The following is a 22,787-nucleotide window of genomic DNA, read 5'->3' as shown; positions in this document are numbered from 1 at the left end:
CACTTCCCAGAAATGATCATTTTTTAATTTTAACTTTGAGAGGATGCTTGATGGAATTAATCGTTTATTAATCTTGTGTTGGTAACAGTGGTATTTTGTTTTTCTGGCTGGTAACAATGTTTTAACGTTACTCGTTGGTAACATTGTTTTCTATAGTACTCGTTGGTAACATTGTTTTCTAGAGTACTCGTTGGTAACAATGTTTTAACGTTACTCGTTGGTAACATTGTTTTCTATAGTACTCGTTGGTAACATTGTTTTCTAGAGTACTCGTTGGTAAGATTGTTTTCTAGAGTACTCGTTGGTAACATTGTTTTCTATAGTACTCGTTGGTAACATTGTTTTCTAGAGTACTCGTTGGTAACATTGTTTTCTAGAGTACTCGTTGGTAACATTGTTTTCTAGAGTACTCGTTGGTAACATTGTTTTCTAGAGTACTCGTTGGTAAGATTGTTTTCTAGAGTACTCGTTGGTAACATTGTTTTCTATAGTACTCGTTGGTAACATTGTTTTCTAGAGTACTCGTTGGTAACATTGTTTTCTAGAGTACTCGTTGGTAACATTGTTTTCTAGAGTACTCGTTGGTAACAATGTTTTCTATAGTACTCGTTGGTAACATTGTTTTCTAGAGTACTCGTTGGTAACAATGTTTTCTAGAGTACTCGTTGGTAACATTGTTTTCTAGAGTACTCGTTGGTAACATTGTTTTCTAGAGTACTCGTTGGTAACAATGTTTTCTATAGTACTCGTTGGTAACATTGTTTTCTAGAGTACTCGTTGGTAACAATGTTTTCTGTAGTACTCGTTGGTAACATTGTTTTCTAGAGTACTCGTTGGTAACAATGTTTTCTATAGTACTCGTTGGTAACATTGTTTTCTAGAGTACTCGTTGGTAACATTGTTTTCTAGAGTACTCGTTGGTAACAATGTTTTCTATAGTACTCGTTGGTAACATTGTTTTCTAGAGTACTCGTTGGTAACAATGTTTTCTATAGTACTCGTTGGTAACATTGTTTTCTAGAGTACTCGTTGGTAATAATGTTTTCTATAGTACTCGTTGGTAACAATGTTTTCTAGAGTACTCGTTGGTAACATTGTTTTCTAGAGTACTCGTTGGTAACATTGTTTTCTAGAGTACTCGTTGGTAACATTGTTTTCTAGAGTACTCGTTGGTAACATTGTTTTCTAGAGTACTCGTTGGTAACATTGTTTTCTAGAGTGCTCGTTGGTAACATTGATTTCTAGAGTACTCGTTGGTAACATTGTTTTCTAGAGTACTCGTTGGTAACAATGTTTTCTATAGTACTCGTTGGTAACATTGTTTTCAAGAGTACTCGTTGGTAACATTGTTTTCTAGAGTACTCGTTGGTAACAATGTTTTCTATAGTACTCGTTGGTAACATTGTTTTCTAGAGTACTCGTTGGTAACAATGTTTTCTGTAGTACTCGTTGGTAACATTGTTTTCTAGAGTACTCGTTGGTAACATTGTTTTCTATAGTACTCGTTGGTAACATTGTTTGCTAGAGTACTCATTGGTAACATTGTTTTCTAGAGTACTCATTGGTAACATTGTTTTCTAGAGTACTCGTTGGTAACATTGTTTTCTAGAGTACTCATTGGTAACAGTGTTTTCTAGAGTACTCATTGGTAACATTGTTTTCTAGAGTACTCATTGGTAACATTGTTTTCTAGAGTACTCGTTGGTAACATTGTTTTCTAGAGTAGTCATTGGTAACATTGTTTTCTAGAGTACTCGTTGGTAACATTGTTTTCTAGAGTACTCGTTGGTAACATTGTTTTGTAGAGTACTCGTTGGTAACATTGTTTTCTAGAGTACTCGTTGGTAACATTGTTTTCTAGAATACTCGTTGGTAACATTGTTTTCTATAGTACTCGTTGGTAACATTGTTTTCTAGAGTACTCGTTGGTAACATTGTTTTCTAGAGTACTTGTTGGTAACATTGTTTTCTAGAGTACTCGTTGGTAACATTGTTTTCTAGAGTACTCGTTGGTAACATTGTTTTCTAGAGTACTCGTTGGTAACATTGTTTTCTAGAGTACTCGTTGGTAACATTGTTTTCTAGAGTACTCGTTGGTAACATTGTTTTCTAGAGTACTCGTTGGTAACATTGTTTTCTAGAGTACTCGTTGGTAACATTGTTTTCTAGAGTACTCGTTGGTAACATTGTTTTCTAGAGTACTCGTTGGTAACATTGTTTTCTAGAGTACTCGTTGGTAACATTGTTTTGTAGAGTACTCGTTGGTAACATTGTTTTCTAGAGTACTCATTGGTAACATTGTTTTCTAGAGTACTCGTTGGTAACATTGTTTTCTAGAGTACTCATTGGTAATATTGTTTTCTAGAGTACTCGTTGGTAACATTGTTTTCTAGAGTACTCATTGGTAATATTGTTTTCTAGAGTACTCGTTGGTAACATTGTTTTCTATAGTACTCGTTGGTAACATTGTTTTCTAGAGTACTCATTGGTAACATTGTTTTCTAGAGTACTCATTGGTAACATTGTTTTCTATAGTACTCGTTGGTAACATTGTTTTCTAGAGTACTCGTTGGTAACATTTTCTATAGTACTCGTTGGTAACATTGTTTTCTAGAGTACTCGTTGGTAACATTGTTTTCTATAGTACTCATTGGTAACATTGTTTTCTATAGTACTCGTTGGTAACATTGTTTTCTAGAGTACTCGTTAGTAACATTGTTTTCTAGAGTACTCATTGGTAACATTGTTTTCTAGAGTACTCATTGGTAACATTGTTTTCTAGAGTACTCGTTGGTAACATTGTTTTCTAGAGTACTCGTTGGTAACATTGTTTTCTAGAGTACTCATTGGTAACATTGTTTTCTAGAGTACTCGTTGGTAACATTGTTTTCTAGAGTACTCATTGGTAACATTGTTTTCTAGAGTACTCGTTGGTAACATTGTTTTCTAGAGTACTCGTTGGTAACATTGTTTTCTAGAGTACTCGTTGGTAACATTGTTTTCTAGAGTACTCGTTGGTAACATTGTTTTCTAGAGTACTCGTTAGTAACAATGTTTTTACATAATGTGACATAGTACCGAGGTATCCCTTTATATTGTGTCATAATAGTGAGAGGTATCCCTCAATAATGCGACATAACAATAAGTGGTATCCCTTCTTAATGTGGCATAATACTACTGGGGTATCCCTCCATAAAGCGACATAATAGTAGGAGGTATCCCTGCACAACCTACCCTGAAGCTGCGTATTTAGTTTCTCACGACGGTTCCATCAATATTCTCCTCTTTTTAACCTGGCTAAGAGTAATTGAACTCGTTCTAACGTATTTTGAAGCTGTTTCTAGTTTTCTAGCTGTTGCGTTAGGTGCGTAAAGTGCGTATAAGTAGATGCGTAAATTGCGTATAAGTGGGTGCGTAAATTGCGTATAAGTAGGTGCGTAAATTGCGTATAAGTGGGTGCGTAAATTGCGTATAAGTAGGTGCGTAAATTGCGTATAAGTGGGTGCGTAAATTGCGTATAAGTAGGTGCGTAAATTGCGTATAAGTGGGTGCGTAAAGTGCGTATAAGTAGTTGCGTAAATTGCGTATAAGTGGGTGCGTAAATTGCGTATAAGTGGGTGCGTAAATTGCGTATAAGTAGGTGCGTAAATTGCGTATAAGTGGGTGCGTAAAGTGCGTATAAGTACATGCGTAAATTGCGTATAAGTAGGTGCGTAAAGTGCGTATAAGTAGGTGCTGGTGAGTGCAAATATATGCATTAGAAGAAACGGTGCAAATGTAATGTGTCAGCTGGGTGCTGTGTATATTTGATATTAAAGTGAGAGAGAGAGAGAGAGAGAGAGAGAGAGAGAGAGAGAGAGAGAGAGATATGACTGTGTCCCTATCGAGTTGTCTTTGTCGGGGTCGAGACTCAGTCCCTGGCCCCGCCTCCTGGAGCCCCTTGATCGACATCACTGGCTTCTGGCTTCTTGCGTCGAATCATATCGATTCTTGAAGCTGTGTATTGACTTTGCCTTCACCACTACCTCATCCATTTCCACTTTTAAATCAGTCTGAGACTAAAGAAATACTTCCTGACATCCCTATAGGTCATCCGTATCGTCAGTTCTCACTTGTGTCCCCTTGATCCTGGTCCTCTTAATTTATACACTCGGTCCGTGTTAGGCCTTTCATTTCCTCTTAAGATTTTGTATGTCGTAATCATGTCTCTTCTTTATCAGCTCTTACTGCCAAGGTTGTCAGGTTTAGTTCCTCTCATATTGCACATGAATGGTAGACAGTACCGACAAGGTGAATATTAGACACATGTACATCTGGGTATCTTTATTTGTAGACGTTTCGCCCACTAGTGGCTTTATTAATACAAAGACATAGTGTGAAGAATGTAGAATTATATACTAAAGATAAGGCAATCAGTCCCTCAGTCGTGGAGTTGGTGTTCTTCACCATTGGCTTGGCAACACTTGTTTTGAAGGTTCTCATTATCCATCTTATCATTTTCGTCAATTTAAAAGTATCGTCCTTAATGGGTGACTCTTTCATGCAGATTCTAGTATCGTCTGCAAAAGAAGACAGTGGAAATATAAACACATATGCAGTATAATGTGATCCTTTATTGACAACGTTTCGCCCACACAGTGGTTTTTTTCAAGATTTTAGACTCTATAACCCCACTCGGTAGATCATCAGATGCAGCATTCTCCACCTGACCTCAACATTCTGAACCTGACTCGAAATACTCCCTTACCTTCCACCCCAGGTAGATATGTTTGTGACTTGAAAAAGCCCACTGTGTGGGCGAAACGTTGTCAATAAAGCACCACATTATACTGCATATGTGTTTATATTTCCATTGTGTCGGTATTTTATACCATTTATTTCTAAAACAGGACAGTGCTATGGTTTACATCTCTGTGTCAGATGTGAGGACGGGGAACAGGATGGGAGCGAGTACTGTACCTTGTGGAACAGAGATTTTCACTGTGGTAGCCTCCGACTTAACTGTTTACCATTACTCTGTGTGTTCGGTTAGAACACTTTTCCTGTTATTCCCTTAGTATGCATTTTTACTCCATGATCACACTTGTCAAAGCTTCCAAAATCTGTGTATACTAAATCTGTGTTCTGTCTTCCATTGCATGCAAGAACGTGTCATAGTGGTCCACTAGTTGTGAGAGGCAGGAGTGACCTGCTCTAAACCCATCCTGCCCTGGGTCTTGCAATTGTTGGGAATCCAAGTGGTTGGCGATCCTGCTTCTTAGAACCCTTTCAAAGATTTTTATGATTTGGGACGTTAGAGTTATCGGTCTATAATTCTTTGGTATTGCCTTGCTGTCACCTTTATGGAGTGAGACAGTTTCCGTTGTTTTTAGTGACTCTGGGATGACGTCCGTGTCCAGCCTCCTCCTTTTCCACTCTGATTCCTCTCCTGCCTGGAACGTAATGGCTAGGATTATAATCAGAATTTTTAATGGGGGTGGAGGGGTAAGCCAGCGGAAGGCCTCGGTCAAATTACCAGAAGTTCCAGCTGTGGGTCATCATATAGCTAAGATCCGGGTCAGGAAACACCTGTCCTGTTTCCTGACAAACCTTACCAAACCATGATCGGACTTGTGTTCTCACAGACGTCAGAACACAAGACATCAAAACAGTGCCATCATTGACGTCATTTCATTTATTCAGTAAGATTTATTTATTATTGTGACTTTGTCTTGTGTTCTCTAAATGAAGTATCCGTCATTACAACTCCTAAGTCTTTCACTAGTTGTTTATGTGAGGTGTTAGTGTCTGTGTTCTGAGTTTATTCTTTCTAGTTTTAAGCAACTGATATTTGTCTTCGTTGATCATCGGCTCGGTTATACTTTTACTGGAAGACTTAGTTGATACTGGAGAGATTTTTGCGCACACTCTCACGCTTACACTCTCACGCTCACACTCTCACGCTCACACTCTCACGCGCACACTCTCACGCTCACACTCTCACGCTCACACTCTCACGCGCACACTCTCACGCTCACACTCTCACGCTCACACTCTCACGCTCACACTCACGCTCACACTCTCACGCTCACACTCTCACGCTCACACTCTCACGCTCACACTCTCACGCTCACACACTCACGCTCACACTCTCACGCTCACACTCTCACGCTCACACACTCACGCACACACACTCACGCTCACACTCTCACGCTCACACTCTCACGCTCACACTCTCACGCTCACACTCTCACGCTCACACACTCACGCTCACACCCTCACGCTCACACACTCACGCACACACACTCACGCTCACACACTCACGCACACACACTCACGCTCACACACTCACGCACACACACTCACGCTCACACACTCACGCACACACCCTCACGCTCACACACTCACGCACACACCCTCACGCTCACACACTCACGCACACACCCTCACGCTCACACACTCACGCACACACACTCACGCTCACACACTCACGCACACACCCTCACGCTCACACACTCACGCACACACCCTCACGCTCACACACTCACGCACACACACTCACGCTCACACACTCACGCACACACCCTCACGCTCACACACTCACATACACCCTGACATACACACACACAGTTTTACTCGACAGTTTTATCTTGTAGAGACAATCCTGTCTACTGTCTACTCTGCTGTCTACTCTCTACTGTCTACTCTATACTGTCTACTCTCTACTGTCTACTCTCTACTGTCTACTCTCTACTGTCTACTCTACTGTCTACTCTCTACTGTCTACTCTCTACTGTCTACTCTCTACTGTCTACTCTCTACTGTCTACTCTACTGTCTACTCTCTACTGTCTACTCTCTACTGTCTACTCTACTGTCTACTCTACTGTCTACTCTCTACTGTCTACTCTCTACTGTCTACTCTCTACTGTCTACTCTACTGTCTACTCTCTACTGTCTACTCTACTGTCTACTCTACTGTCTACTCTCTACTGTCTACTCTCTACTGTCTACTCTCTACTGTCTACTCTCTACTGTCTACTCTACTGTCTACTCTCTACTGTCTACTCTCTACTGTCTACTCTCTACTGTCTACTCGCTTCTGTTTCATCAGTTCCCAAGTCCTCTCAAAGCTTCCCATTTCTCTTTCTTTAGTGCTAGAGATGCTCTCTCTCTCTCTCTAGAGAGAGAGAGAGAAAATTCGTACATAAAGTAGGCGGAAAGAGAGTAGATAGGGGTTAGAGAAGAAGAGTAAAGAATAGGAGAATGTGGGAATGTACGGAGGAGAGGAGGTATTGCAGTAGGAATAGGCAATAGGAAAGGGGTGAAAGAGTAGATAAAAGAATAGGATACGGGGGGAGAAGGGAGGAAATAAGGGGAAAGAGTCGTAAGGAGCAAATGGGAAGGTGTCAGGGACATACTGAGTACAAGGAAGAATAGGACATAGGGAGGTATCAGGGACATACCGAATAGTACAAGAAATAGGACACAGAAGTGAGGAAATAGGGAGGTATCAGGGACATACGTAAGAGAATAGGACAGGGAGGGGGATATAAGGGAGGGAGTAGGGGTTATAAGGGTGAATATAGGGTGAGTACGAGGGAGCTACTAGGGTTCGGTTTCAATCCCATAATCTGCTGAGTCAGGGGTTCACGAGAGATGGTGATGATGACTTATCTGTCTCTCCTGGCACTGCTCTGATGCTGGTAGTTGTGGTTGATGGTGGTGGTTGACGGTGGTGGTAGTTGTGGTTGATGGTGGTAGTAGTGGTGGTGGTACTTGTGGTTGATGATGGTGGTGGTAGTGGCGGTTGATGATGGTGGTGGTAGTAGTGATTCATGGTGGTGGTGGTAGTTGTGGTTGATGATGGTGGTGGTAGTGGCGGTTGATGATGGTGGTGGTAGTAGTGATTCATGGTGGTGGTGGTAGTTGTGGTTGATGATGGTGGTGGTAGTGGCGGTTGATGATGGTGGTGGTAGTAGTGATTCATGGTGGTGGTTGTGGTTGATGATGGTGGTGGTAGTGGCGGTTGATGATGGTGGTGGTAGTAGTGATTCATGGTGGTGGTGGTAGTTGTGGTTGATGATGGTGGTGGTAGTGGCGGTTGATGATGGTGGTGGTAGTAGTGATTCATGGTGGTGGTGGTAGTTGTGGTTGATGATGGTGGTGGTAGTGGCGGTTGATGATGGTGGTGGTAGTAGTGATTCATGGTGGTGGTTGTGGTTGATGATGGTGGTGGTAGTGGCGGTTGATGATGGTGGTGGTAGTAGTGATTCATGGTGGTGGTGGTAGTTGTGGTTGATGATGGTGGTGGTAGTGGCGGTTGATGATGGTGGTGGTAGTGGCGGTTGATGATGGTGGTGGTAGTAGTGATTCATGGTGGTGGTGGTAGTTGTGGTTGATGATGGTGCTGGTGGTTGATGGTAGTGGTAGTGGTGGTTGATGCTGGCAGTAATGGTTGGTGCGGCCCGTTCCATGACCAGGCCTCCATGTGGATCAAGACCTGATCAACCAGACTGTTACTGATAGCTGCACGTAAACCATCGTACGAACCACAGCTTGGCTAATCTTGGAACTTATCCAGTTCACTCTTGAAGACAGCCAGGGATCTGTTAGTAATTCCTTTATGTACCCAGGGAGGCTGTTGAATAGTCTTGGGCCTCTGAAACTTGCTGTATTAATGTCCAGTCTACTCGTGACTATTGCTTATTGCTGGGGAAATATTCCATCGTCTGCCAAGTCTTTTGCTTTTGGTGGGAGTTATTTTTGTGTGTAGATTTGGGATCAATCCCTCTAGGATTTTCCAGGTGTTTATTATGAGGTATCTTTCTCGCCTACGTTCCAGTGAGTACATATCAAGGGATTTCATATATTCCCAGTAATTAAGGTGCTTGACTAGATCTGCATTTTGACCTGCCTTGAATGGAGACGTTAATGGAGGGCAGTATTCCAACCTAGAGAGAACAAGTAACTTAAAGACGATCATTATTGGCTTGGCATCTCTTATATTGAAGGTTCTCATTATCCATCCTATCATTTTCCTGGCAGATGTGATATTGAGACTGTTGTGATCCCTGAAGGTGAGATCCTCTGACATCACTTTTAAGTCCACGTTAGTCTTTCTGTCTACTCTATTCTAACTTTCATTTCTTCGGGGTTTCAATAGAATAACTGAAATTTCTCCTCATTTAACATTGTTTTCTGGGGTCTACTGAAGACTTGATTTCTATCCACTTGGAGATTTAGTGTCACCAGACGAGCCTGGCCCATGGCGGGGCTCAGAGAGTAGAAAAACTCTCGAAACTCTTCAGAGGTATTTCAGTTGATGACACACACATGCAAATTGCAATATCGTCTGCAAAAGAAGACACAGTGCCGTGGTTTACATCTCTGTGTCAGACATGAGGATGAGAAACAGGATGGGAGCAAGTACTGTGCCTTGCGGAAGAGCTGTTCACTCTAGCAGCGTCAGACTTCACTCTGTTTACCATCATATTTGTGTTCTGTTCCTTAGAAAGTTAACGATCCATCTCTAGTTATTATTTTTTTGTGTGTGTGTGTTTTGTTTGTTAGAAATTAAATATCCAGCTGCCCACTTTTCCTGTTATTCTTTTATGAGTCATTTTGTGTGTTATTACACCAAGATACCACTTGTCTAAGGCTTTTGTAAAGTACTCTTGAGTGCTAGTACTCTAAGAGTAACTCTACACAGAGTGTAGTATCGCCCAGAAAAGTATATTGGAAAACTTTTGCTTGGAAAAATAAGAAAGAATTGGAAAGCTGAAGTGAAAGTTCAGGAAAGAAAGTAATTATGATAATATGATAATTAGGTTAATATGATAATTAGGTTAATATTATGATGGTAATGGTTAACTTGGGAAAAAAGAACATTGACACGTACAACGTACACACACACACACACACACACACACACACACACACACACACACACACACACACACACACACACTACAGCAAGAATGTATCTCCATAACTCTATGTATATGTATCCCCTTAAGCACTCTTGATCCAAGGAATTGGAGCTACCTTCTCCGATTCGAACTATCCCAAGGCACCGTATAATCCTTTCGTGTTTAGTGCTCTCCAGTGCATATAATAATAATGGCAACAACAGGTTCTCCCTTCAGTGACTACTCGGGAATTTATTCCCCTTCCCTACAACTCTATTGCCAAACCTGTGCTTTTCTGTATCCTTTCTAAATCTAAATCTAAATCGGAGAAATAAATATTTTTCTTAGTCGAGCCTCAGCTGCTGAAGGCCTTTGTAAAGACCTTCATTTGTAATGATTTAGTTACGTTATTTTGACGTTTCTGGTGATTTAGTGGCCAGGCTTAGACTTGGTTACAAGTACTTCTGACAGTGTGACAGACAGACTGACTGATGTTGTAGTGGCCAGGCTTAGACTTGGTTACAAGTACTTCTGACAGTGTGACAGACAGACTGACTGATGTTGTAGTGGCCAGGCTTAGACTTGGTTACAAGTACTTCTGACAGTGTGACAGACAGACTGACTGATGTTGTAGTGGCCAGGCTTAGACTTGGTTACAAGTACTTCTGACAGTGTGACAGACAGACTGACTGATGTTGTAGTGGCCAGGCTTAGACTTGGTTACAAGTACTTCTGACAGTGTGACAGACAGACTGACTGATGTTGTAGTGGCCAGGCTTAGACTTGGTCACAAGTACTTCTGACAGTCTGACAGACTGACTGATGTTGTAGTGGCCAGGCTTAGACTTGGTCACAAGTACTTCTGACAGTCTGACAGACTGACTGATGTTGTAGTGGCCAGGCTTAGACTTGGTCACAAGTACTTCTGACAGTCTGACAGACAGACTGACTGATGTTGTAGTGGCCAGGCTTAGACTTGGTCACAAGTACTTCTGACAGTCTGACAGACAGACTGACTGATGTTGTAGTGGCCAGGCTTAGACTTGGTTACAAGTACTTCTGACAGTCTGACAGACACACAGACTGACTGATGTTGTAGTGGCCAGGCTTAGACTTGGTTACAAGTACTTCTGACAGTGTGACAGACACACAGACTGACTGATGTTGTAGTGGCCAGGCTTAGACTTGGTTACAAGTACTTCTGACAGTGTGACAGACACACAGACTGACTGATGTTGTAGTGGCCAGGCTTAGACTTGGTTACAAGTACTTCTGACAGTGTGACAGACACACAGACTGACTGATGTTGTAGTGGCCAGGCTTAGACTTGGTTACAAGTACTTCTGACAGTCTGACAGACACACAGACTGACTGATGTTGTAGTGGCCAGGCTTAGACTTGGTTACAAGTACTACTTCTGACAGTGTGACAGACACAGACTGACTGATGTTGTAGTGGCCAGGCTTAGACTTGGTTACAAGTACTTCTGACAGTGTGACAGACACACAGACTGACTGATGTTGTAGTGGCCAGGCTTAGACTTGGTTACAAGTACTTCTGACAGTCTGACAGACACACAGACTGACTGATGTTGTAGTGGCCAGGCTTAGACTTGGTTACAAGTACTTCTGACAGTCTGACAGACACACAGACTGACTGATGTTGTAGTGGCCAGGCTTAGACTTGGTTACAAGTACTACTTCTGACAGTGTGACAGACACAGACTGACTGATGTTGTAGTGGCCAGGCTTAGACTTGGTTACAAGTACTTCTGACAGTGTGACAGACACACAGACTGACTGATGTTGTAGTGGCCAGGCTTAGACTTGGTTACAAGTACTTCTGACAGTGTGACAGACACACAGACTGACTGATGTTGTAGTGGCCAGGCTTAGACTTGGTTACAAGTACTTCTGACAGTGTGACAGACACACAGACTGACTGATGTTGTAGTGGCCAGGCTTAGACTTGGTTACAAGTACTACTTCTGACAGTGTGACAGACACAGACTGACTGATGTTGTAGTGGCCAGGCTTAGACTTGGTTACAAGTACTTCTGACAGTGTGACAGACACACAGACTGACTGATGTTGTAGTGGCCAGGCTTAGACTTGGTTACAAGTACTTCTGACAGTCTGACAGACACACAGACTGACTGATGTTGTAGTGGCCAGGCTTAGACTTGGTTACAAGTACTTCTGACAGTCTGACAGACACACAGACTGACTGATGTTGTAGTGGCCATGCTTAGACTTGGTTACAAGTACTTCTGACAGTCTGACAGACACACAGACTGACTGATGTTGTAGTGGCCAGGCTTAGACTTGGTTACAAGTACTTCTGACAGTCTGACAGACACACAGACTGACTGATGTTGTAGTGGCCAGGCTTAGACTTGGTTACAAGTACTTCTGACAGTCTGACAGACACACAGACTGACTGATGTTGTAGTGGTCAGGCTTAGACTTGGTTACAAGTACTTCTGACAGTCTGACAGACACACAGACTGACTGATGTTGTAGTGGCCAGGCTTAGACTTGGTTACAAGTACTTCTGACAGTCTGACAGACACACAGACTGACTGATGTTGTAGAGGCCAGGCTTAGACTTGGTTACAAGTACTTCTGACAGTCTGACAGACACACAGACTGACTGATGTTGTAGTGGCCAGGCTTAGACTTGGTTACAAGTACTTCTGACAGTCTGACAGACACGCAGACTGACTGATGTTGTAGTGGCCAGGCTTAGACTTGGTTACAAGTACTTCTGACAGTCTGACAGACACACAGACTGACTGATGTTGTAGAGGCCAGGCTTAGACTTGGTTACAAGTACTTCTGACAGTCTGACAGACACACAGACTGACTGATGTTGTAGTGGCCAGGCTTAGACTTGGTTACAAGTACTTCTGACAGTCTGACAGACACACAGACTGACTGATGTTGTAGTGGCCAGGCTTAGACTTGGTTACAAGTACTTCTGACAGTCTGACAGACACAGATGATCAAAACAACTGTAATATGGCAAGCCATATGGTCACTATCTTGAACACTATGTACTAAATTGTACACTTAAGAATTATAGAGATAGTATGATAACCTATGTAACATGTCAAGATATCTTATCAATGAAATTGATGTACCAGACATATTAAGCAAATTTCTAAATTTGCTTGTAAGAGATAAGTGAACTGAGGCCTAGTTCCTGGGCCTTTTGTGTATCCATATGTTCTTGTGCTACCATCCACAGGATGGATTTGAGGTACACAATAAACTAGCCACTACCATCCACAGGATGGATATGAGGTACACAATAAACTAGCAACTACCATCCACAGGATGGATATGAGGTACACAATAAACTAGCCACTACCATCCACAGGATGGGTATGAGGTACACAATAAACTAGCCACTACCATCCACAGGATGGATATGAGGTACACAATAAACTAGCCACTACCATCCACAGGATGGATATGAGGTACACAAACTAGCCACTACCATCCACAGGATGGATATGAGGTACACAATAAACTAGCCACTACCATCCACAGGATGGATATGAGGTACACAATAAACTAGCCACTACCATCCACAGGATGGATATGAGGTACACAATAAACTAGCCACTACCATCCACAGGATGGATATGAGGTACACAATAAACTAGCCACTACCATCCACAGGATGGATATGAGGTACACAATAAACTAGCCACTACCATCCACAGGATGGATATGAGGTACACAATAAACTAGCCACTACCATCCACAGGATGGATATGAGGTACACAATAAACTAGCCACTATCATCCACAGGATGGATATGAGGTACACAATAAACTAGCTACTACCATCCACAGGATGGATATGAGGTACACAATAAACTAGCCACTATCATCCACAGGATGGATATGAGGTACACAATAAACTAGCTACTACCATCCACAGGATGGATATGAGGTACACAATAAACTAGCCACTACCATCCACAGGATGGATATGAGGTACACAATAAACTAGCCACTACCATCAACAGGATGAATATGAGGTACACAATAAACTAGCCACTACCATCCACAGGATGGATATGAGGTACACAATAAACTAGCCACTACCATCCACAGGATGGATATGAGGTACACAATAAACTAGCCACTACCATCAACAGGATGAATATGAGGTACACAATAAACTAGCCACTACCATCCACAGGATGGATATGAGGTACACAATAAACTAGCGATTTCAGCCGCAAAATCTTAGATAATAACACTGGTATAAGTTTCGATGGTTTGTGTACTTTCTTAGCAATTAACTAAGGTCCACTTGGCATCACGTATTGCGTGGCCCTTAAGAATTTAGCGCTTTTTCTTGAATGTGATTACAAAATACACCTTATATTTTGTGTATAATTTGAATATTCTGTTTCAGAGTGAATAAGAGTGATACTTTTTTGTGGAAAATCTTGCAGCAGAGTTCAAAGGAACAGGATTTAGAAGTGAATAGAAGATTAAGCGAATAGATTTAGAATTAGAATTGGAAGTGAATAGAATCTCAAGTGAATAGAATCGTAAGTGAATAGAATCGTGAGTGAATAGAATCGTGAGTGAATAGAATCGTGAGTGAATAGAATCGTGAGTGAATAGAATCGTGAGTGAATAGAATCGTGAGTGAATAGAATCGTAAGTGAATAGAATCGTAAGTGAATAGATTCTCAAGTGAATAGAATCTCAAGTGAATAGAATCGCAAGTGAATAGAATCGCAAGTGAATAGAATCGCAAGTGAATAGAATCGCAAGTGAATAGAATCGCATGTGAATAGAATCGCGAGTGAATAGAATCGCAAGTGAATAGAATCATGAATAGAATCACAAATCAATAAAGTCGCCAAAATATACTAGAAAATACCAGAAAATCATCGAGAAGACTGTGAATCAGAGTGTCCCTGAGAGCACCACCAGGAAGGTCAGTCGATGCAGGTAATAACGGCATCGGCAAGTTAGGTAGGTCACAAGATGCGTGTGACCCGGCGAGGTAGATGACCTCAGGTTTGCCAGAGGTAGAGCTGGCACCCATGCTGGATGTCCCAGAGGTAGAGCTGGCACCCATGCTGGATGTCCCAGAGGTAGAGCTGGCACCCATGCTGGATGTCCCAGAGGTAGAGCTGGCACCCATGCTGGATGTCCCCGGTGTCTGCGTCACAGTAAGCTTGCATGCACCTTAGGTTTGTGGCTAAACGTGTCTGTGTATTTTACCCATTACAGCAGACAGCAGGATGCGGTTTGGAGGCCCGTCGCCAAGCCTAGCTCCGGCACCCGTCCTGCTGACGCCTCTGATACTGCTTCTGCTGGCCGCTGCCTGCTCCCTCGTCAACGCAAGTAAGTATGCTGTTATGTTTTGGTGATGCTGGGATATGCTGTGGTATACTACTGGCCATCTGGGCCTCAACTAGAAGGAAAATATTGCAGAGGATATCGTTTTTGAGAGTGTCTGTGTGTAACAAGCGCCGTAGTTGTGAGTGCGTGTAGAGGGCGTTGTGGTTGTATGTTCCTACGCAGGGAACATCGTGATTTTGTGTTCCTACGCAGAAACCGTCATGGTTGTGTGTTCCTACGCAGAGACCATCGTGGTTGTGTGCTCCTACGCAGAGACCGTCGTGTGGTTGTGTGTTCCTACGCAGAGACCATCGTGGTTGTGTGCTTCTACGCAGAGACCGTCGTGTGGTTGTGTGCTCCTACGCAGAGACCATCGTGGTTGTGTGCTCCTACGCAGAGACCGTCGTGGTTGTGTGTTCGTGGTTGCTGTGGATCTTGCGTGTTGGATGGCAGTCATTGAACCAGTATCTTAACTAGACGTAATATAAAGCTCACCTTTATTACGAAGCTCTACACAGGTCGAAACGTGCCTCGAAGCTTAATATTACTGAACACCAGTTGTCTACCAGTCGAAACTGAGGCAGTGTGTGTGTGTGTGCCAGTTTCCTGTCAAAGACTGTCTTCCGTGGCACTCACGGAAGATACACCGCGGTGTCAGCAGTGCCTGCAGTGGTGGGAAGACGCACTGTAACATCAGCAGTGCTTACCGTGTAAGTTGCAGTGGGTGGGAAGACACTGCAGCATCAGCAGTGCTTACCGTGTAAGTTACAGTGGGTGGGAAGACACTGCAACATCAGCAGTGCTTACCGTGTAAGTTGCAGTGGGTGGGAAGACACTGCAACATCAGCAGTGCTTACCGTGTAAGTTGCAGTGGGTGGGAAGACACTGCAGCATCAGCAGTGCTTACCGTGTAAGTTACAGTGGGTGGGAAGACACTGCAACATCAGCAGTGCTTACCGTGTAAGTTGCAGTGGGTGGGAAGACACTGCAACATCAGCAGTGCTTACCGTGTAAGTTACAGTGGGTGGGAAGACACTGCAACATCAGCAGTGCTTACCGTTTAAGTTACAGTGGGTGGGAAGACACTGCAACATCAGCAGTGCTTACCGTGTAAGTTACAGTGGGTGGAAAGACGCAGTGCAGCATCAGCAGTGCTTACCGTGTAAGTTACAGTGGGTGGGAAGACGCACTGTAACATCAGCAGTGCTTACCGTGTAAGTTACAGTGGGTGGAAAGACGCAGTGCAGCATCAGCAGTGCTTACCGTGTAAGTTACAGTGGGTGGGAAGACACTGCAACATCAGCAGTGCTTACCGTGTAAGTTACAGTGGGTGGGAAGACACTGCAACATCAGCAGTGCTTACCGTTTAAGTTACAGTGGGTGGAAAGACGCAGTGCAGCATCAGCAGTGCTCAGTGGGTGGGAAGACACTGCAACATCAGCAGTGCCTACAGTGAAAACTACACTGTGTTACCGAATCACTGCATTCTCAAAATATTTTTTCCCATATCACATTCACCATACATAGCAACAAGTAAATAGACACGGAACGCAGTAACAGCGTTGAATTTACACGCTATGGACTTATAGCGTCTAAAAATAAACGCTTCTGCGCTGGTAGATCCAGCCAACGTTTTTAGAAAACGCCTGATAACGGCTCCGAAACGTCAAATAAAAATATGAACTCTTTCTTTTAAGTCACAATATTCTCGGTAAAATTTCAGACGTCAGAAAACGCGTCGAAATCAGTCTGAAAAGTTGAAAATACTGGAAAAGTTGAGATTTTTAAAATACGTCTTTGGACGAGACAGGGACAGCACCTATGGATGTAAGGGGTGGGAAAGTGGCAGACAAGACAGGTACAGCACCTATGGATGTAAGGGGTGGGAAAGTGGCAGACAAGACAGGTACAGCACCTATGGATGTAAGGGGTGGGAAAGTGGCAGACAAGACAGGTACAGCACCTATGGATGTAAGGGGTGGGAAAGTGGCAGACAAGACAGGTACAGCACCTATGGATGTAAGGGGTGGGAAAGTGGCAGACAAGACAGGTACAGCACCTATGGATGTAAGGGGTGGGAAAGTGGCAGACAAGACAGGTACAGCACCTATGGATGTAAGGGGTGGGAAAGTGGCAGACAAGACAGGTACAGCACCTATGGATGTAAGGGGTGGGAAAGTGGCAGACAAGACAGGTACAGCACCTATGGATGTAAGGGGTGGGAAAGTGGCAGACAAGACAGGTACAGCACCTATGGATGTAAGGGGTGGGAAAGTGGCAGACAAGACAGGTACAGCACCTATGGATCTAAGGGGTGGGAAAGTGGCAGACAAGACAGGTACAGCACCTATGGATCTAAGGGGTGGGAAAGTGGCAGACAAGACAGGTACAGCACCTATGGATGTAAGGGGTGGGAAAGTGGCAGACAAGACAGGTACAGCACCTGTGGATGTAAGGGGTGGGAAAGTGGCAGACAAGACAGGTACAGCACCTATGGATGTAAGGGGTGGGAAAGTGGCAGACAAGACAGGTACAGCACCTATGGATGTAAGGGGTGGGAAAGTGGCAGACAAGACAGGTACAGCACCTGTGGATGTAATGGGTGGGAAAGTGGCAGACAAGACAGGTACAGCACCTATGGATGTAAGGGGTGGGAAAGTGGCAGACAAGACAGGTACAGCACCTATGGATGTAAGGGGTGGGAAAGTGGCAGACAAGACAGGTACAGCACCTATGGATGTAAGGGGTGGGAAAGTGGCAGACAAGACAGGTACAGCACCTGTGGATGTAAGGGGTGGGAAAGTGGCAGACAAGACAGGTACAGCACCTATGGATGTAAGGGGTGGGAAAGTGGCAGACATGTACAGCACCTATGGATGTAAGGGGTGGGAAAGTGGCAGACAAGACAGGTACAGCACCTGTGGATGTAAGGGGTGGGAAAGTGGCAGACAAGACAGGTACAGCACCTATGGATGTAAGGGGTGGGAAAGTGGCAGACAAGACAGGTACAGCACCTATGGATGTAAGGGGTGGGAAAGTGGCAGACAAGACAGGTACAGCACCTATGGATGTAAGGGGTGGGAAAGTGGCAGACAAGACAGGTACAGCACCTATGGATCTAAGGGGTGGGAAAGTGGCAGTCAGCACAGGTACAGCACCTATGGATCCAGTGTGGTATTATGTATTTATTAGTATGTTAATCACACATTTCGCCCATCAGGGCGAAATGTGTCTGTGAATATAATAATGGTATACAATACCGACAGTTAGGTCTCTACTGAGAAACTTTTCGCCTAGACAGTAGGCGAAACGTACAGTACAAAGGCAGCAGGAGCAGTGGAGATGCAGAGACGATGTCGTCAGTCCATCACCCTGGAAATAGTTGTGTTGAGGTGGTCAGTCCCTCAGGCTGGAGAAGACTTCTACTCCAGAATGACTGTGTGGTGGAGGATGACCTTACTAGGCCGTGTGGTCGAGGGTGACCTTACTAGGCTGTGTGGTCGAGGATGACCTTACTAGGCTGTGTGGTGGAGGATGACCTTACTAGGCTGTGTGGTGGAGGGTGACCTTACTAGGCTGTGTGGTGGAGGATGACCTTACTAGGCTGTGTGGTGGAGGATGACCTTACTAGGCTGTGTGGTCGAGGGTGACCTTACTAGGCTGTGTAGTCGAGGATGACCTAACTAGGCTGTGTGGTGGAGGATGACCTTACTAGGCTGTGTGGTGGAGGATGACCTTACTAGGCTGTGTGGTGGAGGATGACCTTACTAGGCTGTGTGGTGGAGGGTGACCTTACTAGGCTGTGTGGTGGAGGATGACCTTACTAGGCTGTGTGAAAATGAGGAAAATGAGACCAAGATTGGAGTCAAGGAAGGAAAGGTTAAGGTAATGAAGGTGGAAATGAAGACGAGTGAAGATGAATGTGGCAGAAGGGGAGGAAAGAGAGAGAGAGAGAGTGAGAGAGAGAGAGAGAGTAATGATTAAGAGAGTTTAAAAGAGTGGAATAGAGAGAGAGAGAGAGAGAGAGAGAGAGTAATGATTAAGAGAGTTTAAAAGAGTGGAATAGAGAGAGAGAGAGAGAGAGAGAGAGAGAGAGAGTAATGATTAAGAGAGTTTAAAAGAGTGGAATAGAGAGAGAGAGAGAGAGAGAGAGAGAGAGAGAGAGAGAGTAATGATTAAGAGAGTTTAAAAGAGTGGAATAGAGAGAGAGAGAGAGAGAGTAATGATTAAGAGAGTTTAAAAGAGTGGAATAGAGAGAGAGAGAGAGAGAGAGAGAGAGAGAGTAATGATTAAGAGAGTTTAAAAGAGTGGAATAGAGAGAGAGAGAGAGAGAGAGAGAGAGAGTAATGATTAAGAGAGTTTAAAAGAGTGGAATAGAGAGAGAGAGAGAGAGAGAGAGAGCACTTAAGGATAAAGACAGAAGAATGAAGACAGAGGTGAGAGATAATTGTGAAAGTTTTCTCAGGTAATAAATTGAAAGAAGTGAGCAAGTGTGGCAGTGATGGTGGAATGATCAGTCCCTGTGAGAGGGAGGAGTGGGGATGAGAGGGCAGGGAGGAGTGGGGATGAGAGGGCAGGGAGCAGGCTGAGCCAGAGGGTGAGAGAATAAGTCAGAGGAAGAAGGGCTATTAAGAGTGAGTGGGGTGAGAGGGAGTGGGGCGAGTGAGAGGGTTAAGAGGATGAGAAACAAACATTAACAACAGTAAGACTTAGGACAAATTCCATTGAAAAATAAATGAGAGAGCCACAGCCACGACATACAAAATCCCCAAACATTTGTGTAAATCAGGTGAGGTCAACACTGCCATACCGTTATTTACACATATTTACATGAAAATTAACCCAGTCTGTTTACACAGCCTCTAATGTTGTTACTGTGGACGGTCGCATAGATGGTATATAGAATCATAGGTCCGTTTAAACAGAGTGAGTGTAGGAACAGTCTGAACTATCACAGTCATGTTCAGTGAGTGTAGGAACAGTCTTAATAAAGTCTGTATTAAACGTAACTTGTGTTATCCTAAGCTGGACTGTGTTATCCTAAGCTGGACTGTGTTATCCTAAGCTGGACTGTGTTATCCTAAGCTGGGCTGTGTTATCCTAAGCTGGGCTGGTGAAATATAAGGAAGAGCTTTCACCTATCACACTGCTATCGTAAAACAGACCAAGCTTTCCAGGTGGTAAACTTGTGAAGCTTGATCTCTGAGGAAGCTGTCTGGAAAGCTTCCAAGATGGCCGCTTGTTGTTTCTAAGCGAGAAGCAAAAATCGGTACTTTGAACGTCTTGCGTCCGTGTCTGGTCTGTGTTTTAAGGTAGACTGGTGTTAAAACACCTGTCTACTGTTAACACCAGCCACCTTAAACACCAGCCACCTTAATAAACACCAATCACTCTTAAACACCAGCCACCTTTAACACCAGCCACCTTAAACACCAGCCACCTTAATAAACGCCAATCACTCTTAAACACCAGCCACCTTAAACACCAGCCACCTTAAACACCAGACACCTTAAACACCAGTCACCTTAAACACCAGCCACCTTAAACACCAGACACCTTAAACACCAGTCACCTTAAACACCAGCCACCTTAATAAACGCCAATCACTCTTAAACACCAGCCACCTTAAACACCAGCCACCTTAAACACCAGCCACCTTAAACACCAGTCACTCTTAAGGTAGACTGGTTTTTAAGGTACACTGGTGTTTAAGGTAAACTGGTTTTAAGGTACACGGGTTTTTAAGGTACACTGGGGTACTACTGGCTTATATTGATCTGACTGGCAAATGATGCAGATAAATATGAGAGAGAGAGAGAGAGAAAGAAAACAGATGTAGGTAACAGCTCTTACCTTGCAAATAAAGGTAGGAATCCTTACCCTAACCTTGTGAAACCCTGTGTAAAAGAGAGAGAGAGAGAGAGAGAGAGAGTTTTCTCCCAGTATTGAGCTTTATCAAGACTAGAGCAAGCGCTCTCTCTCTCTCTCTCTCCGTCATGGCTTAAGTTGATCCATCAAAGAATTAATAACTTTAAGTTTAGAATCTTAGCTCTAGTTTTCTCTTGAACAAGAATATCATTCTTTGGATCTCTGTTTTTGGATCCTCTCTGGCTAGAGAATCACTTACGGATATTTACAGTGGGATCCTCTTGGCATCTCTACTCCCTAGAGGATTTAATCCTCTTGGTAGGGTTGGAGAGTAGTTAGGTTGAGTTGAAGGGTAGTTAGGTAGGGTAGGTGGGTAGTTAGGTGGGGTAGGTGGGTAGTTAGGTGGGGTTGGAGGGTAGTTAGATAGGGTTAGAGGGTAGTAGGTAAGGTTGGAGGGTAGTTACATAAGTTTGATGAGTAGTTCGGTAGGGTTTATGGGTATTTAGGCAGGGTTTGAAGGTAGGTAGGGTAGGTACGTAGTTAGGTAAGGGAGGTGGGTAGTTAGGTAGGGTTGGTGGGTAGTTAGGTAGGGTTGGAGGGTAGGTAGGTAAGGTAGGTGAGTAGTTAGGTAGGGTTGGTGGGTAGTTAGGTAGGGTTGGTAGGGTAGTTAAGTAGGGTAGGTGGGTAGTTAGGTAGGGTAGGTGGGTAGTTAAGTAGGGTAGGTGGGTAGTTAAGTAGGGTAGGTGGGTAGTTAGGTAGGGTTGAAGGGTAGTTAGGTAAGGTAGGTGGGTATTTAGGTAGGGTAGGTGGGTAGTTAGGTAGGGTAGGTGGGTAGTTAGGTAGAGTAGGTGGGTAGTTAAGTAGGGGTGAAGGGTAGTTAGGTAGGGTAGGTGGGTAGTTAGGTAGGGTTGAAGGGTAGTTAGGTAGGGTAGGTGGGTAGTTAGGTAGGGTTGAAGGGTAGTTAGGTAGGGTAGGTGGGTAGTTAGGTAGGGTAGGTGGGTAGTTAAGTAGGGTAGGTGGGTAGTTAGGTAGGGTTGAAGGGTAGTTAGGTAGGGTAGGTGGGTAGTTAGGTAGGGTAGGCGGGTAGTTAAGTAGGGTAGGTGGGTAGTTAGGGTTGAAGGGTAGTTAGGTAGGGTAGGTTGGTAGTTAGGTAGGGTAGGTGGGTAGTTAAGTAGAGTAGGTGGGTAGTTAGGTAGGGTTGAAGGGTAGTTAGGTAGGGTAGGTGGGTAGTTAGGTAGGGTAGGTGGGTAGTTAAGTAGGGTAGGTGGGTAGTTAGGTAGGGTTGAAGGGTAGTTAGGTAGGGTAAGTGGGTAGTTAGGTAGGGTAGGTGGGTAGTTAGGTAGGGTAGGTGGGTAGTTAGGTAGGGTAGGTGGGTAGTTAGGTAGGGTAGGTGGGTAGTTAGGTAGGGTAGGTGGGTAGTTAGGTAGGGTTGGTGGTGTGAGACAGCCTTGATCAACCCATATTCTCTCACGTAATTGACGGTGCTTAATCAGCGCCAAAGATCTGTTTTGCTATTATTCCCGGGTCAGACAGAGGAGATGAATGGAGGAGGTGAAGGAATAAAGGAGAAGGAGGGTGATAAATGGAGGGGGGAGGACGAAAGGAGGAAGAGGGAAGAGGGTTGTAAGGGGGAAGACATATTAAGTTTTTTTT

The 22,787-nt window shown here is 43.8% G+C and overlaps 1 protein-coding gene across 1 annotated transcript in view; it reads left to right on the top strand.

Annotated features, from left to right (window-relative positions):
* The window catches only part of LOC138855409 (tyrosine-protein phosphatase Lar-like), a 1,956,413-nt gene that overhangs the window by 724,493 nt on the left and 1,209,133 nt on the right, over positions 1-22,787 (top strand). Inside the window, exon 3 of the mRNA XM_070104642.1 lies at positions 15,156-15,269. Coding sequence (XP_069960743.1) covers positions 15,156-15,269 — 114 coding nt within the window. The remainder of the gene's footprint in view (positions 1-15,155; positions 15,270-22,787) is intronic.

The sequence above is a fragment of the Cherax quadricarinatus genome, chromosome 93 (genome assembly GCF_038502225.1).
Source record: "Cherax quadricarinatus isolate ZL_2023a chromosome 93, ASM3850222v1, whole genome shotgun sequence".
Classification (NCBI taxonomy): Eukaryota; Metazoa; Arthropoda; class Malacostraca; order Decapoda; family Parastacidae; genus Cherax; species Cherax quadricarinatus.
The sequence above is the reverse complement of the archived record's forward strand: the minus strand, read 5'-3'. Positions and strand labels throughout refer to the sequence as shown.